This window comes from Phalacrocorax carbo, unplaced genomic scaffold (assembly GCF_963921805.1).
Source record: "Phalacrocorax carbo unplaced genomic scaffold, bPhaCar2.1 SCAFFOLD_84, whole genome shotgun sequence".
NCBI lineage: Eukaryota > Metazoa > Chordata > Aves > Suliformes > Phalacrocoracidae > Phalacrocorax > Phalacrocorax carbo.
In genome coordinates, this window is record NW_026990531.1 from 27,997 (window position 1) to 41,008 (window position 13,012).

General features: G+C 43.7%; 1 protein-coding gene and 1 long non-coding RNA gene across 3 annotated transcripts; one reads left to right on the forward strand and one right to left on the reverse strand.

The window, feature by feature from the left end:
* Positions 1-1,329: 1,329 nt before the first annotated feature.
* On the reverse strand, positions 1,330-12,715 carry LOC104052320 (ras homolog family member F, filopodia associated). 2 transcript variants are annotated; one of them, XM_064440557.1, is made up of 5 exons: positions 12,406-12,715; positions 12,203-12,290; positions 5,076-5,185; positions 4,199-4,333; positions 1,330-2,055 (listed from the first exon to the last, which is right to left on the reverse strand). In XM_064440557.1, the coding sequence occupies exons 1-5, from the start codon at positions 12,568-12,570 to the stop codon at positions 1,891-1,893; spliced, it is 663 nt and encodes a 220-aa protein (XP_064296627.1). In that variant the 5' UTR covers positions 12,571-12,715; the 3' UTR covers positions 1,330-1,890. The 2 variants fall into 2 exon arrangements, with proteins under 2 accessions (XP_064296627.1, XP_064296628.1); XM_064440558.1 differs by lacking the exon at positions 1,330-2,055 and adding an exon at positions 2,875-2,955.
* Positions 2,888-9,484, forward strand: LOC135311421 (uncharacterized). Its single transcript, XR_010371056.1, has 3 exons — positions 2,888-2,960; positions 8,084-8,261; positions 8,719-9,484. It is a non-coding gene; the product is annotated as an uncharacterized LOC135311421 (long non-coding RNA).
* Positions 12,716-13,012: the final 297 nt, after the last annotated feature.

Here is a 13,012-nt window from a genome sequence, read left to right on the forward strand (position 1 = left end):
CACACTAGCTGGGCTGTATCTTGCTATTTGGCTTCTGCACACCCTCTGAGATTGGGTGGTGTTTATCCTTTGAACTCTCCATTTATGAGATTTAAATTGTTTTATTTTGAGAGCACTGCTGGAACCTGCTGGATCTGAGCAGTTGACCTGGTTCTCCAGGGGTGGGGAGCTCTGCATGTGGTGAGTAACTTCAATTCTGCAGCATGAGAAACTCAAGATAAAAAAAAGCAAGAAAGATTCCTGCTGTGGAGCTGAGGGTAAATGTGGTAACTTCCTGCACATTGATGTTTCAGTTTTGTACTGGGTAAGGCGATGGGTGGTTCTCTGTCTTTCACTGACAAACATCATCTCCTGGAGAAAGGGCTGCACAGTTCAAGATTTTTCTATAGTCCACAATGTGCACAGGCTTGTAATTTTTTTAAATTTTTCCATTTTAAGCTCATAGGGATTCACAAACCTTAATTAAACCAAAACATGTTAGGGGAAGACAAAAAAAGTAACGTTTCAAGGATTGAGATCTCGATGCTGTGTGTAAGAAAAAAAAACCAAACAAAAAAGAACTAGTGATGGCTTGCTTCAAAGTTAGTTTTTCACCAGCTGGTCATGTAACCAGCACAGGATAAAGTCACATGAACTCTGTATGATGTACAGTTACCAGGCTCTTTGGGCAATGTTTGTCTAATAGACTCCTGGCACACCCCACCTAAACTTCTTGGCAAAAGATTGTGTCTTGTTACCATTGCGCAAGTCCTGCCTGTTCTCCCTTAGGATGGGCTGTCGTTTGCCTTGTACAGAAAGCTTTCGGCAACACCTGTACTGCAGAAACTTTCCCTGTCAAGGATTTGGTTTATGATGGCTACCAACGAGTGATTGCTCCTGAAATCTGAGGTCATGCTGCATGAGGATGTGCAAAAAAAAGATTTGAGGCACATGTACTAGGTTGTGCAGTGGTAGCATCCCTTGTCCTTAAACAGGTAACTGACACAATCACAAAAGGGAAAATTTTAATTTCTAGCAGTAGAGATTATTTTATCAGTTAATAAATGAGTTAAGTAGTTCCCCAAGTATGCACCCATATTTGCATCTGTCACGTTTTAAATAAGCTATGTAAGTTTATTGTAAAACTGACTTTAGATTACACTGCTTGGAGTACTTCTACTGACTGCTGTAAATTAAGTATTTTCCATGATATTCCATTTCTGAATTGGAGCAACTGATGTATTTCCATTGATAAATACTACTTTCTATTACAGTAACAGGCCTTGCAAGGAGACCTCTAAAGGAGCAGCTCTGTGAAGCCGGCCCAGTGGCACAAGGGCAGTAGTGGATGCTCTGTCTGCACACTATGGGGGCAACTGGAGGCTAACTCGTATCACTGCCACCAAATAAATTAATTTGAAAATGTTAAGGCAGAACTTCATTTCTGTCCCTTCAAAGATGCCTGATAAGCTGCTCTAACACAACTTCCTTTAAAAAGATGTGGTTTTTCAGCTTTTCTGCTTGAAAAAGACAGTATGTTGTAGCTATAACATCCCACAATTATTTTGCAGGGGGAAAAAACCCCACGCTACTTAAGTCATATAGTAGCAGTCATGGTTTGTTGCAATTTAAATAGTGAGTCTGACACGCAACTGGTGGTCGTTTGCAGTTAGAAGCAAAAGCCAGATGGACAAAGGCATGCAGCATTGGTTAACCTTGATAAAGAGCTTTGAAAACTTTGAGAGCAGTTCAACAAAGTGCAAAAATACTAAAAATAATTAAAATTTTAAAATAAAAATTGTTCTAGGAATATAAAGATGTAAGGAAAATAACAAGTTCTTTAAAGTTACGCTGTTCTTAACATCGGAATCACTTTGCTTTTGTGCAGTCAATGCTCTCTTCCAGTCCAGATCATAACACTGAGCATACTGTCCGTTTCTTTTGGCGCTTGGCTTTTTTCATGGCATTCAGTGCAATGGTTGTTGCTTCTTTAAAAACATTTTCTATGTTTTCACGACATTTTGCTGAGCACTCCAGATAAACTTCTGCATTAATCTGCTGACAAGCTGCTTCACCCTGGAAAGAACAAAAGGTAAGAAAAGATGTAAAACCCAAGGTATGAGAGAAGGAAGGTGAGATAGGAAAGAAAGGGAATTATTTTTTATGTCTTTGTGTCATGAGGTCAGGAAGAAAGGAGCTGCCTCTGAGTATAGTGCTAGAGCGTGTGGCACTGGTAATAAACTCTCTGCCTGGCCTAACAGTTCACTGCATCGGAGACTCTGAGATGCTGACTGCTGATAGTATAAAAATATTCTCAGTATTAAGTTCGTTTAAAAGAAATGCTGAGGTGGATACCCAAGTGAGGATAAGATGACTACATGGGGATTTTTTTTTTCAGGCCTGACCTTAACTATTACGTGATGTCACCTTTAGCATTGAATGTCACATGCAGGAGCAGAATCTAACCCCGTGTCTTGCTGGTGCACATGCAGGAACCCTAACTTTTGCTTTGGAGCATCACAACGGCTTGACCGAAATCCTCATATGCACAAATGGGTGCCTGTTTCTCAGCCTCACCCAAATGCATGCAATGGGAACAGACCAGAATCTAGAATATTTGCATGCAATTCTGGTTGCGCGAAATCACTACAGACAAAACACAGTGATTTCTTACTTTGCTTGTGATCCTTTCATTGTCAGCCCCCAGTATTTGAATGCTTGTGAGCCCTGGAGTGTGATTCCAGGTCTGCAACCCACAGCTCACAAACTCTGCATTTATTCATTATAAGCCTTGGGAGCGGGTTCACTTGAGCACTTAGGCTTCTATAGGGGGCTTTTTCTCCAGCATATTTAAGCGAAGTTTGTCTCCTTCCAGTTGTTGCAAGCTGCAGTACTGGCAGATACTGTTCGGGTCCTCTGTGCCTGGGATCAGAAGCATCACGTCATGTGACTCGAGATGCCACCAGCTGTAAAAGACTGAGGTAGTGTATATGTAAGGGGAGAAAAACCAAGTGGGAGGGCTCACATAGGAGACAAAGTTTGTACATCATGTGGGCCCTGGAATTTAATTGCACGAGGCCTCAGCAGACTTGCCAAAAGCGTCTGTTGCTTGCCCTGAACCTCCTGTGTGAGGGTGATGGAGTTATTAATGCAAATGAGGGACAACCTACAGCTGTTCACAAAGCAACAGGATGGGTATCTCATCTTGAGCACAAGGAAGACAAGTTAAAAATCCCAGAATGGTTTAGCGGTGATGCAGTTGCTGTTTCTTTTCATGGTGTTTAGAAAAAGGAATGATGCATTCAAGATCTTAGTACACTTAACCTTGTTCCCTGGACTTGTGTCTCAAACAGTTCAAGAGCTGCTGTTCTTGCTCTGAGATGAGAGGAGAAGGACAGCTTTGTAGTTAAAGAAAAAAGGGGTGGGGGGAAGACTAGAGCAGAAGGGTCTCGCATGACGTGGGACAATGTTCCACCACTGACTCTTTCTCCTGTACCAGGGACAGCTATGCCAGTGTTGTAACACTAGTTTCAAGTCTCGCTGCTTTGTAATACCTAAATTGAAAAGATAATACGCATTTTTTTTAAGATTACTTTAGAGACTTCAAAGAAAAGTTTCTTTTGTTAGAGAAGCCTTGCAGATGTTTTTGCTATTGTCATTGAAAGGATTTATTTTTAAATAGGGTTTGCGAAACACATTTTTTCCAGAATGGTCAGTATTTTTAATCCTGTAATGTGTATCAATCCTGTAATGCGTAACCTAGCATCTCCAGTCTTTCTCACAATCCCAATCAAAGTACCAGTGATGGGAGCAACGTATCCTAATAAAAATTACGAAGGGAGTCCAAGAAACTTGTTGAGGCTTACAAATTTGTAACAGTAATAACTCAGCTGTGAAAGAAAGAATGAGATGTAATGAGCCTAGAAGGCATAGCTAGCAGTTTCCTTCCAGACATCGCAAGATATACAAAATGCTCTTCAAATTTCTCTTTACTTTGGTACTAAAAATGGGTGGTACTTTGGTACCAAAAATTTGGCCACTTCCATAAACGACTTACAGAAACCCGTTAGTGCTGACTGTCAATAATTTCTTTATCTGGACACTGTGATCACCGACTTTTGGAGTATCTGTGATTGCACTTGTGAGCAATGATGCCGTTGAACTAAGTGTGCTTTATCTCTTGTAAAGAGGACACTGCTTTAAATGCACTTGTATTTACCTGGTTGTAAGTAATGGGTTCCTGCTTAGAAGCCCTGAGTTTGCGCAACTGTTCTTTGTCTTTCCGAAGGTCTGTCTTGCAGCCGATCAGTACGAGCGGGACACCTCGGCAGAAGTGATTCACTTCAGGATACCACTGATGGCAGAATAACAAAACTTTAACATCTAGCTTCCCCCCACCCCAAATCAAAACAATAAAGCCAAGGAACAGAACCAGCATTTAATATACCCTGCAATCTCAGTGTTTTGAAAGTCATTAATATAGTGGTAGGGGCCCAACATGTGCTATTTAGGTTACAGAAACATTTAAGTCCTATCCAAAGTCAGTTGCTTTGTAACACCTGCCGCTATGCCAAAGTGTATGCTTAACATCTGTTTAAATTCAGAAGAGCTCCTCTAAAGTCATATTGAAGAGCAGAATTTGGACCAAGTCTTGCTTTCTTTTGCCGGTGCTATGTACAGGAATGCTAATTTCTACTTTGGGGGATTACAGAAATCCTAGTACAAACAAGTGGTTGCTTATATGTCTCTCCCCTGTATTTAAATATGCATGTGATTGAAGCAGACTTGAATCTTAAATGCCTGGGTGGAATCTTGGTTTTGTGACATCGCTACAGAAGCAGTGATTTCACCACTGGTTTGTGATTTTAGTGTCCTGCAGAGTCAACCCCCGTTCTGAGTGCTTATGAGCCACGGAGAGGTGAGCTCCAGGTCTAAGGTCTGTGACCTGCAGCTCAGTGAATGATGAGTGATCTGTGCATCTACATGCCCAGGGTACAGGATGCTAAAAGCATCAGCTTTTTTAATCTGACATCCTGCCATATATCAGGCGTAGGTAATTAATTTAAAAGGTTGAAGCAATTATGAAAGTCTCTTACCTTAGATGCTACATTATCATAGCTAGTGGGGTTCATGACATCGTAACAAATTAACACGTCGTTTGTGTTCTGGTAAGAGAGCGGTCGTAGCCGATCATAGTCTTCCTGGCCTGAAACACAGAGCATGTTTTGGGTAAAAGAAATCTGTCTTTACATGTTCTCCATCATACTGCATGTTAAAGATATGTACTTGAGATCAAAACCAACAGTACTATAATTGCATAGACTGAAAGCTTTCCATACTTGTAGAATTCCTTCCGTTAAGTGCAGGAGATTCCTCTTCACTGACAAAAGTGATGCTTTAGAATAGAAAACATGTCATTGGCAAGTTTTAATAAAAAGCCTGCTTTGTCCAACTTCTAAGTACTTGCAAGTAGTTCTAATTGCCAAGTTGCTGCTCACAAGCAAAATCAGCAAAAGGAATTTGACAGATATTGATTAAAACATTTGCAATTTGGCAGTGGTTCCATTCTCCCAAATACATTTCTGCATGCGATGCTGTGAGAAGAAACACCATATTTGCTAGATGTGACGGCTGAAGTAAAAATCTTGGCTGGGAGAAGCAAGTTTTCCACTCAGCGAGCTGAGAGGAAGCAGCTATTAGCAGTATGCCTTTAGCACCGCTGCTCACTGTAGCAGCACACATGTGATTTCACAAAACATGTTGCAACATAAGCCAGGCTCAAGTAGTCTTTGAAGCAGGACTACACAGCAGATCTTAGGGACGCTGCTGAATTTTGGAAGAGCAGAGGATTTGTCATGCTTCTGATTAGGGATAGTCTAGTATGTGATCTGACAAGAGGAAGCTAATTTGCTTCAGACCTGTACTCTTCCCCTTGCCGTACATGTGACTTAGCAGTATTTGCCATGCTAGGGTCTAAAGGTGTCTTGCTTTGAGAGATGAAGTTCAAGAAAGCAATAATTACCAGGTAGAGTTGACAGCTCAGGGAAAAAAACCCAGTCTTTCATTTGCAACTTTTTCAGAGACTTTATTAAGTACCATGGAAGAAACCATGATTTCTGTGGAAGAGCTATTTGCCCCCTGAATGCTTTCCCTGGAATCAGGTATGTCTCTGATGCACCGAATTTTCCAAATGAGAGCTCGGAATGCCATTCCTTACCATGATCACCACAATATACACACAATCCAGAAACTGCCCTACAGGGAATTTATACATCTCAAATCTTTGTACTGATATTTCAGATGAAGGGATGCTGAAAATTTCAGTGTGCCCCAACTTTACACCAATAATTCCTGCCCTGGCACCTGGCTCAGTCCCAAGTCACATATTTATCACTCTACCCAACATGCTTGTCCACAGCCGCAATCTGAAGAAATGCAGATATCAGAAGGCCAACAATTCTACAATACTTTGTGTGTTGTGTGTCCCCCCCCGTCCCCTCCCCCCGTCAATTTAACCAATGGATCGAGATACAGGTTATTACAAGGCAAATCCTACTGAATAAGCCATTACTCAGTTTGCCTGAGATGTCTGTAAAATCGGAATCTTAGGTTTGAACCACTCTGTATTTGAGATCCCCCAAGAGCAGCATGCTCTGTGGGTGAAGTGCAGGACAAAGAAGGATCAATCCCTCAGTGTTTAATCTAGAAATAATAGACAATTGATAAAATTATGCGTGTTGTATAAACATTCAGAGCAAAGACTACTGCTTAGCCCTTCTTACTCTCCCAGATCCACCTACTTGTTTGCAGCCAATTTACCATTTTGTTGCTGAGATAGTCTTCTAAATGCATTAAATATATCAGGTGCCAAACTTTCTGTTTTCTTCCTAACTTCCTCCAGTGTTATGTGCTGTGTATGATTTTTCCCTTTCAAGTTCATGCCTCTGAGCTTCTACCAATATAGCTTGTAAAATCAAAAGGTCCTCCTGAATTATTGCTGGCAATTTGTGAGGCAGATAGGACTGTCCCCTTGAAATAAACATGTTTGCTAATCAGAACATACAGCTAAAACCATACTCTCCTGGATGGGGTAACCATACTCTCCTGGAAGAGGTATCTTCAATGGTGTGACACAAATATGCTGTATTGCAAATCAAAAACTATAGATATGCTCTAGTGAACAGCACCTTCATCTTCAAAACCAGCAGTGCAGCCATGGGTTTTTAAGCAAACTGAGAAAATAAATGCATGATAAAATGCTGCTGTATAAAATGTGGGTGGCTCCATGCATATTTGGAATTTCACATACAGAGTGCAGAACGAGGTATAGCATAGAGACCACAGGGGGAAGGTTAGATGGTAATTGCTTAACTTGTATTATGGTTGGATGATTGCAGCGCTCACTTGGAAGGAGAAGAAACATTTTTTTAAAGCACAGATGCAGTTCTTTGGTTGTTGAGGATTTAACAGGACCTGGATCAAGCTGTGTCTAAACATCAATGTCCCTGTCACTGCAAACAATCCCCTTCCTGCCCCATCCTTAAATGCTGCTGATGAAATGCAAGAAAGGGTCTGGGAGACTTTTTCTCTGTAAAGCTGCTCAGTCTGTGGTCAGAGCTAGTTTGGCACAGATGCAGGTCTTCCAGTAAAAGAGTTTTAAAATGAAAGAACAGGGCTGAACCCAAGCAGTAACTGAACGTATATGCAAAGGCCCCAAGTGTGCTTCCTCAAGCATGGGTAGCTGTTTTCTTTCCCCAGTTAACAAGTAGCATGCTGTGGAAGAACTGGTCAACTATATGCCTACATGTGAGCATATCTGTGACTCTCCTCTGCCTTCCTCAATTCATTGTAGCATCAGAGACCCTGTTTGTTTTTTTTTTAAAGGAAAAACTCTGTCCAGCTGAATTCACCAATATTTTGCTAATTCTTTGCAAAGACCTCACTCCTGCGTGCCTCTGTGACATGCTGTGTAACCCACATCACTGCAGTCAGGGCCCTATGGTGAGGTGGGGCCTCAGGTGATGGTTGAGGATGAACGGGGGAAGAAATGAAACCGCAGGTCTTGGTTTCACATGCATGTTCCCCTTTGTCTGCTCTTCACCAGTTCACCACCCAACATGTGTCAGCCTGTGCGTTGCTCAGTCCATAAAGGAGCTCAGCAGCCGCTGTCATTGACAGGAGAGGATCAATGATGAGAGTCAAGACTTGCCAGCCTAGGAGTTTACCAGTATGTGCTGTCCTAACGTACAGCAGCGCTGTCCATCACCACCAGCTGCCTATAGGTAAGGAAGAATGTAATATCCTGCCACCCTGTCCAGACCAGCCAACCACTTCCTATGTACGGCCACACGTTGTCTGTAATACCCCACACTCGTGGTTTAGGACTGACATAGAACCATGCAATGGTGTGCCCTCACAGGCACACAGAAATGCACCCAGTGCTGTTTTATTTGTTATTCTGCAGGCTCCATGGGAATAGCATGGTTATTAGCTTGCCAGCTATGTTTTTTTTACTAATCAGTTTAAAAAAAATTGGGAAAGAGGCATTCTTGGCATGGATAAAACAAGTAGAGGAGGACACTTGGGGTGCAGGGGAAGCACACTTCAATTAAAAAGTTGGGGTTTTTTGTCTCCCTCAGGCACATCCTCCCTTTCAAAGGTACAAAAAATTATTCTTTCATATACCAGCTTCTAAAATTTCTCTTAAGGCCTCAGACTGCTGTGCATCTGTCATTACAGACCTGAAAACCCCACTGGAGGCTTTGCGTGTGCTTCCTGCCAGTCAGAGCGAGCACCCACAATGATGAGGCATTACTTCCTCCCCCGCCTTCCCCAGTCCAGAAGAGCTCTTCTCTTTGGTCAGAGAAACTCCTGCACTAAACAGCATCAGAAATTGAACCTTGTGCCTGAACTGCAGCTAAAGCATCAACACTGCTCCCTCAGTATGTAAAAAATTAGAGTTAATTTACCTCTTAATGCCTTTGCCTCTATCGAGCACAGCAAGAGACGGAAACTTTTAATTGAATAAGCAGCGGCAAAGCCTGTTTGCAGATGAGACAAGTGATATTACAAAGCCTTTACGCATTGCGTATTTATACCACCAACTTCCTGCAACAGCAAGAGGTGTCTCTGGTGAGGAAGACAGAGTAGCATAGTACAAAAGTCTCACAAAAAATTGTTACTCTAGCATATTTTAGACTAACTCATTAATTTCATTTGTTACCGAAATTCATGTCAAGAAAAAAAAAAACTTTTTGTAGCTTGAAATGTTTGATTCTTAGGCACTTTGTGTCCTTCTCCTTCAGTAAGTAGGTCAAGCTCAAAGTCTCAAGCTGCACAGGACTTGACAATACAAAGAATCCTTCTAACTTTAAACAGCCGATAGAGCTGAACCTGTCCTTTACCTTCCCATGACACTGAAGTACATGCAGCTCTATTTAGTGTTGCTCTTAGCAAGATCCTAAAAATATCCAAGCTTCTTCTGCAGTGGGTGCATCATGAAGATCTAGTGACGCTTTTTAGAAGAATAGCTTTGCCTTCTCCCCTACACTGCTACATGGCACCTCAGAAATGGTTTTACATCCTTTTGATCGCATTTAAATGATTTTATGATAATCTGAATTATTTGGGAACCTTTCAGACTGAGAAGCAAAACACAAGTGTAAAGCTGTCTTAGTATTTTAGAGAAGAGCAAGACCAACTCAAGCAGTTCAGTAAGTCAGATGATTCATAAAATTTGGCCAATATGCTATGCTGTTAATCCACTGTACTTCCAGTAAGTTATGTTTAGTCTCCTCTTTAAGCTGCAATTGCTGCTGTACACCCACCCCAGAGCATCATCACACGGCTGAGAGAGGAATTTAATGAGCTGCTGCTGCATGATATGACAGAAGCAAGTCAACATAGTGAAATGCTGAACTGAAACTGCATCTCCCATGCTGCATCCACGTGACAGAGGTACAGGACCTGTCTTGTCTCCTGAACTGGACACTCCCCTTGCTCTTCTCTTACTGCACTATTTGAACTTAGAGGACAGGATGCAACTCTTTGTCCTAATCTAACCCTTAAGGAACTCAACATCAGTTTTGCATTATTAAAAACAGGATGGAATTAAAGCGTGTGTTCAAGTGAGCTCTTCCTCTAGCATAACTTCCAGCTTCAGAAAGAGGATGAAAAGCTGCTTGAATTACAGAGTATGACACAGATCTGTAACTTACAGAACTACATAAGCAGCTTTGAAACAGAACCAAAACTCAAGTCTTTCCCCCTCGGAAGCAAATGCCTTAACTGCAGTGGCAATGTCCCACCTTTCTTTGCACCTGATAATCTGAACATGTCTCGTGCAAACCAAAAGCCATTTAACAGGAAGGGAGGAGCCAAGTGTCAGCAGCCTCTAGCACTTGTAGCCCGGTGGCCATGACGCTGTTTTGGGAGGTGAAACATGTTGGGTTTCAAGGTTTCCAGATGAGAGATGGAAAGCAACTGCTCTTTCATGGTAAAGTGCTCTGCCAACTAGCTATCTCCACTTCCCAAAGTTTCTTATGAGACACAAAATATGCCCCGCTCTGTTCTTCAACGGGGCAGTGCTTTGGTCCAAGACAGTATTTATAGCTGTGAACTAAATGTGGAAGAGTAGGCACTTTCTGCTAAAGTTACATGCATGAACAAGGAAACGGGGTAAGACAAGTCACCAGCACCGGGTTTAGTGAGCATTCTCTGAGCTGCTGGTGGCTGTAGGTCTTGCACAGAGCTGAACTCTCTGCGTGACACAAGGAGCTGGGCACTTACGTCAGGCTTGCAAGAGTCTAGTGCTGCAATACTGAACTTGCCCTACCTATCGCCATTTCTGCATCCAGCCCATGTTCCTTAAAGCCTGGAAGAGACTTCAAAGGCAAATGCTGGAAGCTGCAGCATGGTGATTTCAAATGGGAGCTGGCCAAGTATCAAGAACTGTGTGACAGGCAAAAATTCCACACTGACAGCAAACAAGCATAAAAACTTAACAAGTTCACTGTGGCAAGTTCTTTGTGCCAACACACTATATTAAGGAAGGCTCTCTTTGGTTGCTCACGCTAGATTTCAGCCCTTCTCTCTTCCTCTAAGACTTAAACACAAAAGCTTTGCCATTAGGTAGAAGCTACGTTATCCAAATCACTGTACTCGAGAACAGTAATATCAACACAAGAAGATATATTGGCAAACTGGGTACTCAGGATCTTACTATGCTGCAGTAAAGATTATCAATAAAAATCACTTTTAGAGTAAAAATGTTTAAAATTATTCAGATATCAGGTACAGTATACATTAAGGTAAGTGTATCTTATTACTATTAGAAAACAATTATAGACTGCATTCGGTTCTTATTTGTCTCGGTGTAAATTTGGAACAACTCCACAGGCTTGAACTGGAACAGATGATTTATGCTGAGCTGAAACAGAGCACGTGTCAATTTTAGGGTTCCTTTAGGAACACAGCTGGATAACAGAGTCTAGGAACTTTGAATGACGTTGAATGCAAACCATTTCACAAGTTCCTGAAATGAACCTGAACAAACTACCAGCATTTTCAAATAGCTTTCGCTGCTACAGCCTTTTTGTTTTGAACACAAACAAGCCTTTTTTGCTGTTTGATCACACATGGCAGGAGATTAAAATATTTTCCTGGTTGAATGTGTTATGCTTTGCATCTGGGAATGGGGTTTAATACCTTCAGATATGTTTGCTATTTGGTATGATTTTCTTAATAAACTGGGCTGTTAAAATAATGAACGAGTCCACGGCTAGAACTGCCATTAGGCAAGTGACCCTTTTTTTTTTTTTCTGGAAGGCACATTTTTATGCATGCAAAAGGTAACGGTTGTTGTTTTGTTTGTTCTTTAAACTCTATCAGTCTTAACTGCAATAACATGCTAAAAGTAAGCTAGTAGAAAAACAATTTGAAAATATGTCCAGTTTTACAGTCTTCAAGTATCAGTCTGGTTTAAGTTTACACAGCAAAAGCTGCTGGAACAGAAATACAGGTGCATTCACAGGAGCAGCATTTTACACCAGTAAAAGCAGTTTCTGCTTATTTACCTGAAATTACTAAAACCCGGGGGCTGCGTTTGGGCCTAGTCCCAGGCTGGTCCCATCCCAGCAGCCACACATAAACCGCCTCGTGCAGTTTTGGGATTGTGAAAATGGAAAGTGCCTGTGAAAAAATAAAAAACTGAAACCACCCTTACCTGCGGTATCGTACAAATTCAGGGTGACCTCCTTTTTCCCCACCGTAACGCTGGTAGTATACTTCTTGAAGACGGACGGCGCGTATTGCTGCAAAGGGAGGAGAAGCAGGTCTAGCGAGGGACAAGCAGGTCGCAGCCAGCACCGGCCGCTTTGCCGGGCGGTCGCGGCCCCTCCGCGCCCCGGGCAGGCCAGGCCCGCTCACCTCGGGGAAGGAGCCCTTGGCGTACACCATCAGCAGCGACGTCTTCCCGCAGCCGCCGTCCCCCACGATCACCACCTTCACCTCCTTCTTGCCCGACGGGGCGGCCGCGCTGCCGCGGGAGGCCCCCGCCGCGCCCTCGGGCAGGGCCCCGTTGGCCGCCTCCATGGAGCGAAGCGGAGCGGGGCCGGGCAGGGCTCAGCACTGCCGGGACGCGGTTTCCACCCGCCGCCGCCGCCGCGCTCCGGGCGCCCCGGAGCGGGCAGGCACCGCCCGCGCCCCGCCGGGGAGTGGCCGCGCCGCGGGCGCCGGCGCCTCAGGTGCCTCAGCCGAGAGTAAGCCCCGGGGTGGCCGGGGGCGCCTCTCCGAGAAGCCCTGAGCTCCCCTTACGGGTCTGGGGCGCCCACGGCGTCGGCTCCTCACGGGCGTGCGGCTGCCCACGGTCCCCCGCGGGGCCCCGCTTCTGAGGGGGGTGCAGCCCCGGTGGGCACCGCAGGAGCCCCCTCAGCGCCCTGTGAGGCCTTCTCGCCCCAAAGCCCACAGGGGCTGCGCGCCCGTCCTCCTGGCGAGCCTCCAACGCCTACATCCACACAGGGTCGTTGGGCCCTGT

Coding starts and splice junctions, on each gene's coding strand:
- LOC104052320 (XM_064440557.1), bottom strand. CDS start 12,570: ATGGAGGCGGCCAACGGGGCCCTGCCCGAGGGCGCGGCGGGGGCCTCC. Junction 4,334..5,075: donor ATGATAATGTAGCATCTAAG/GTAAGAGACTTT, acceptor TTCTGCCATCAG/TGGTATCCTGAAGTGAATCA. Junction 2,056..4,198: donor AACCCATTACTTACAACCAG/GTAAATACAAGT, acceptor TGTTCTTTCCAG/GGTGAAGCAGCTTGTCAGCA.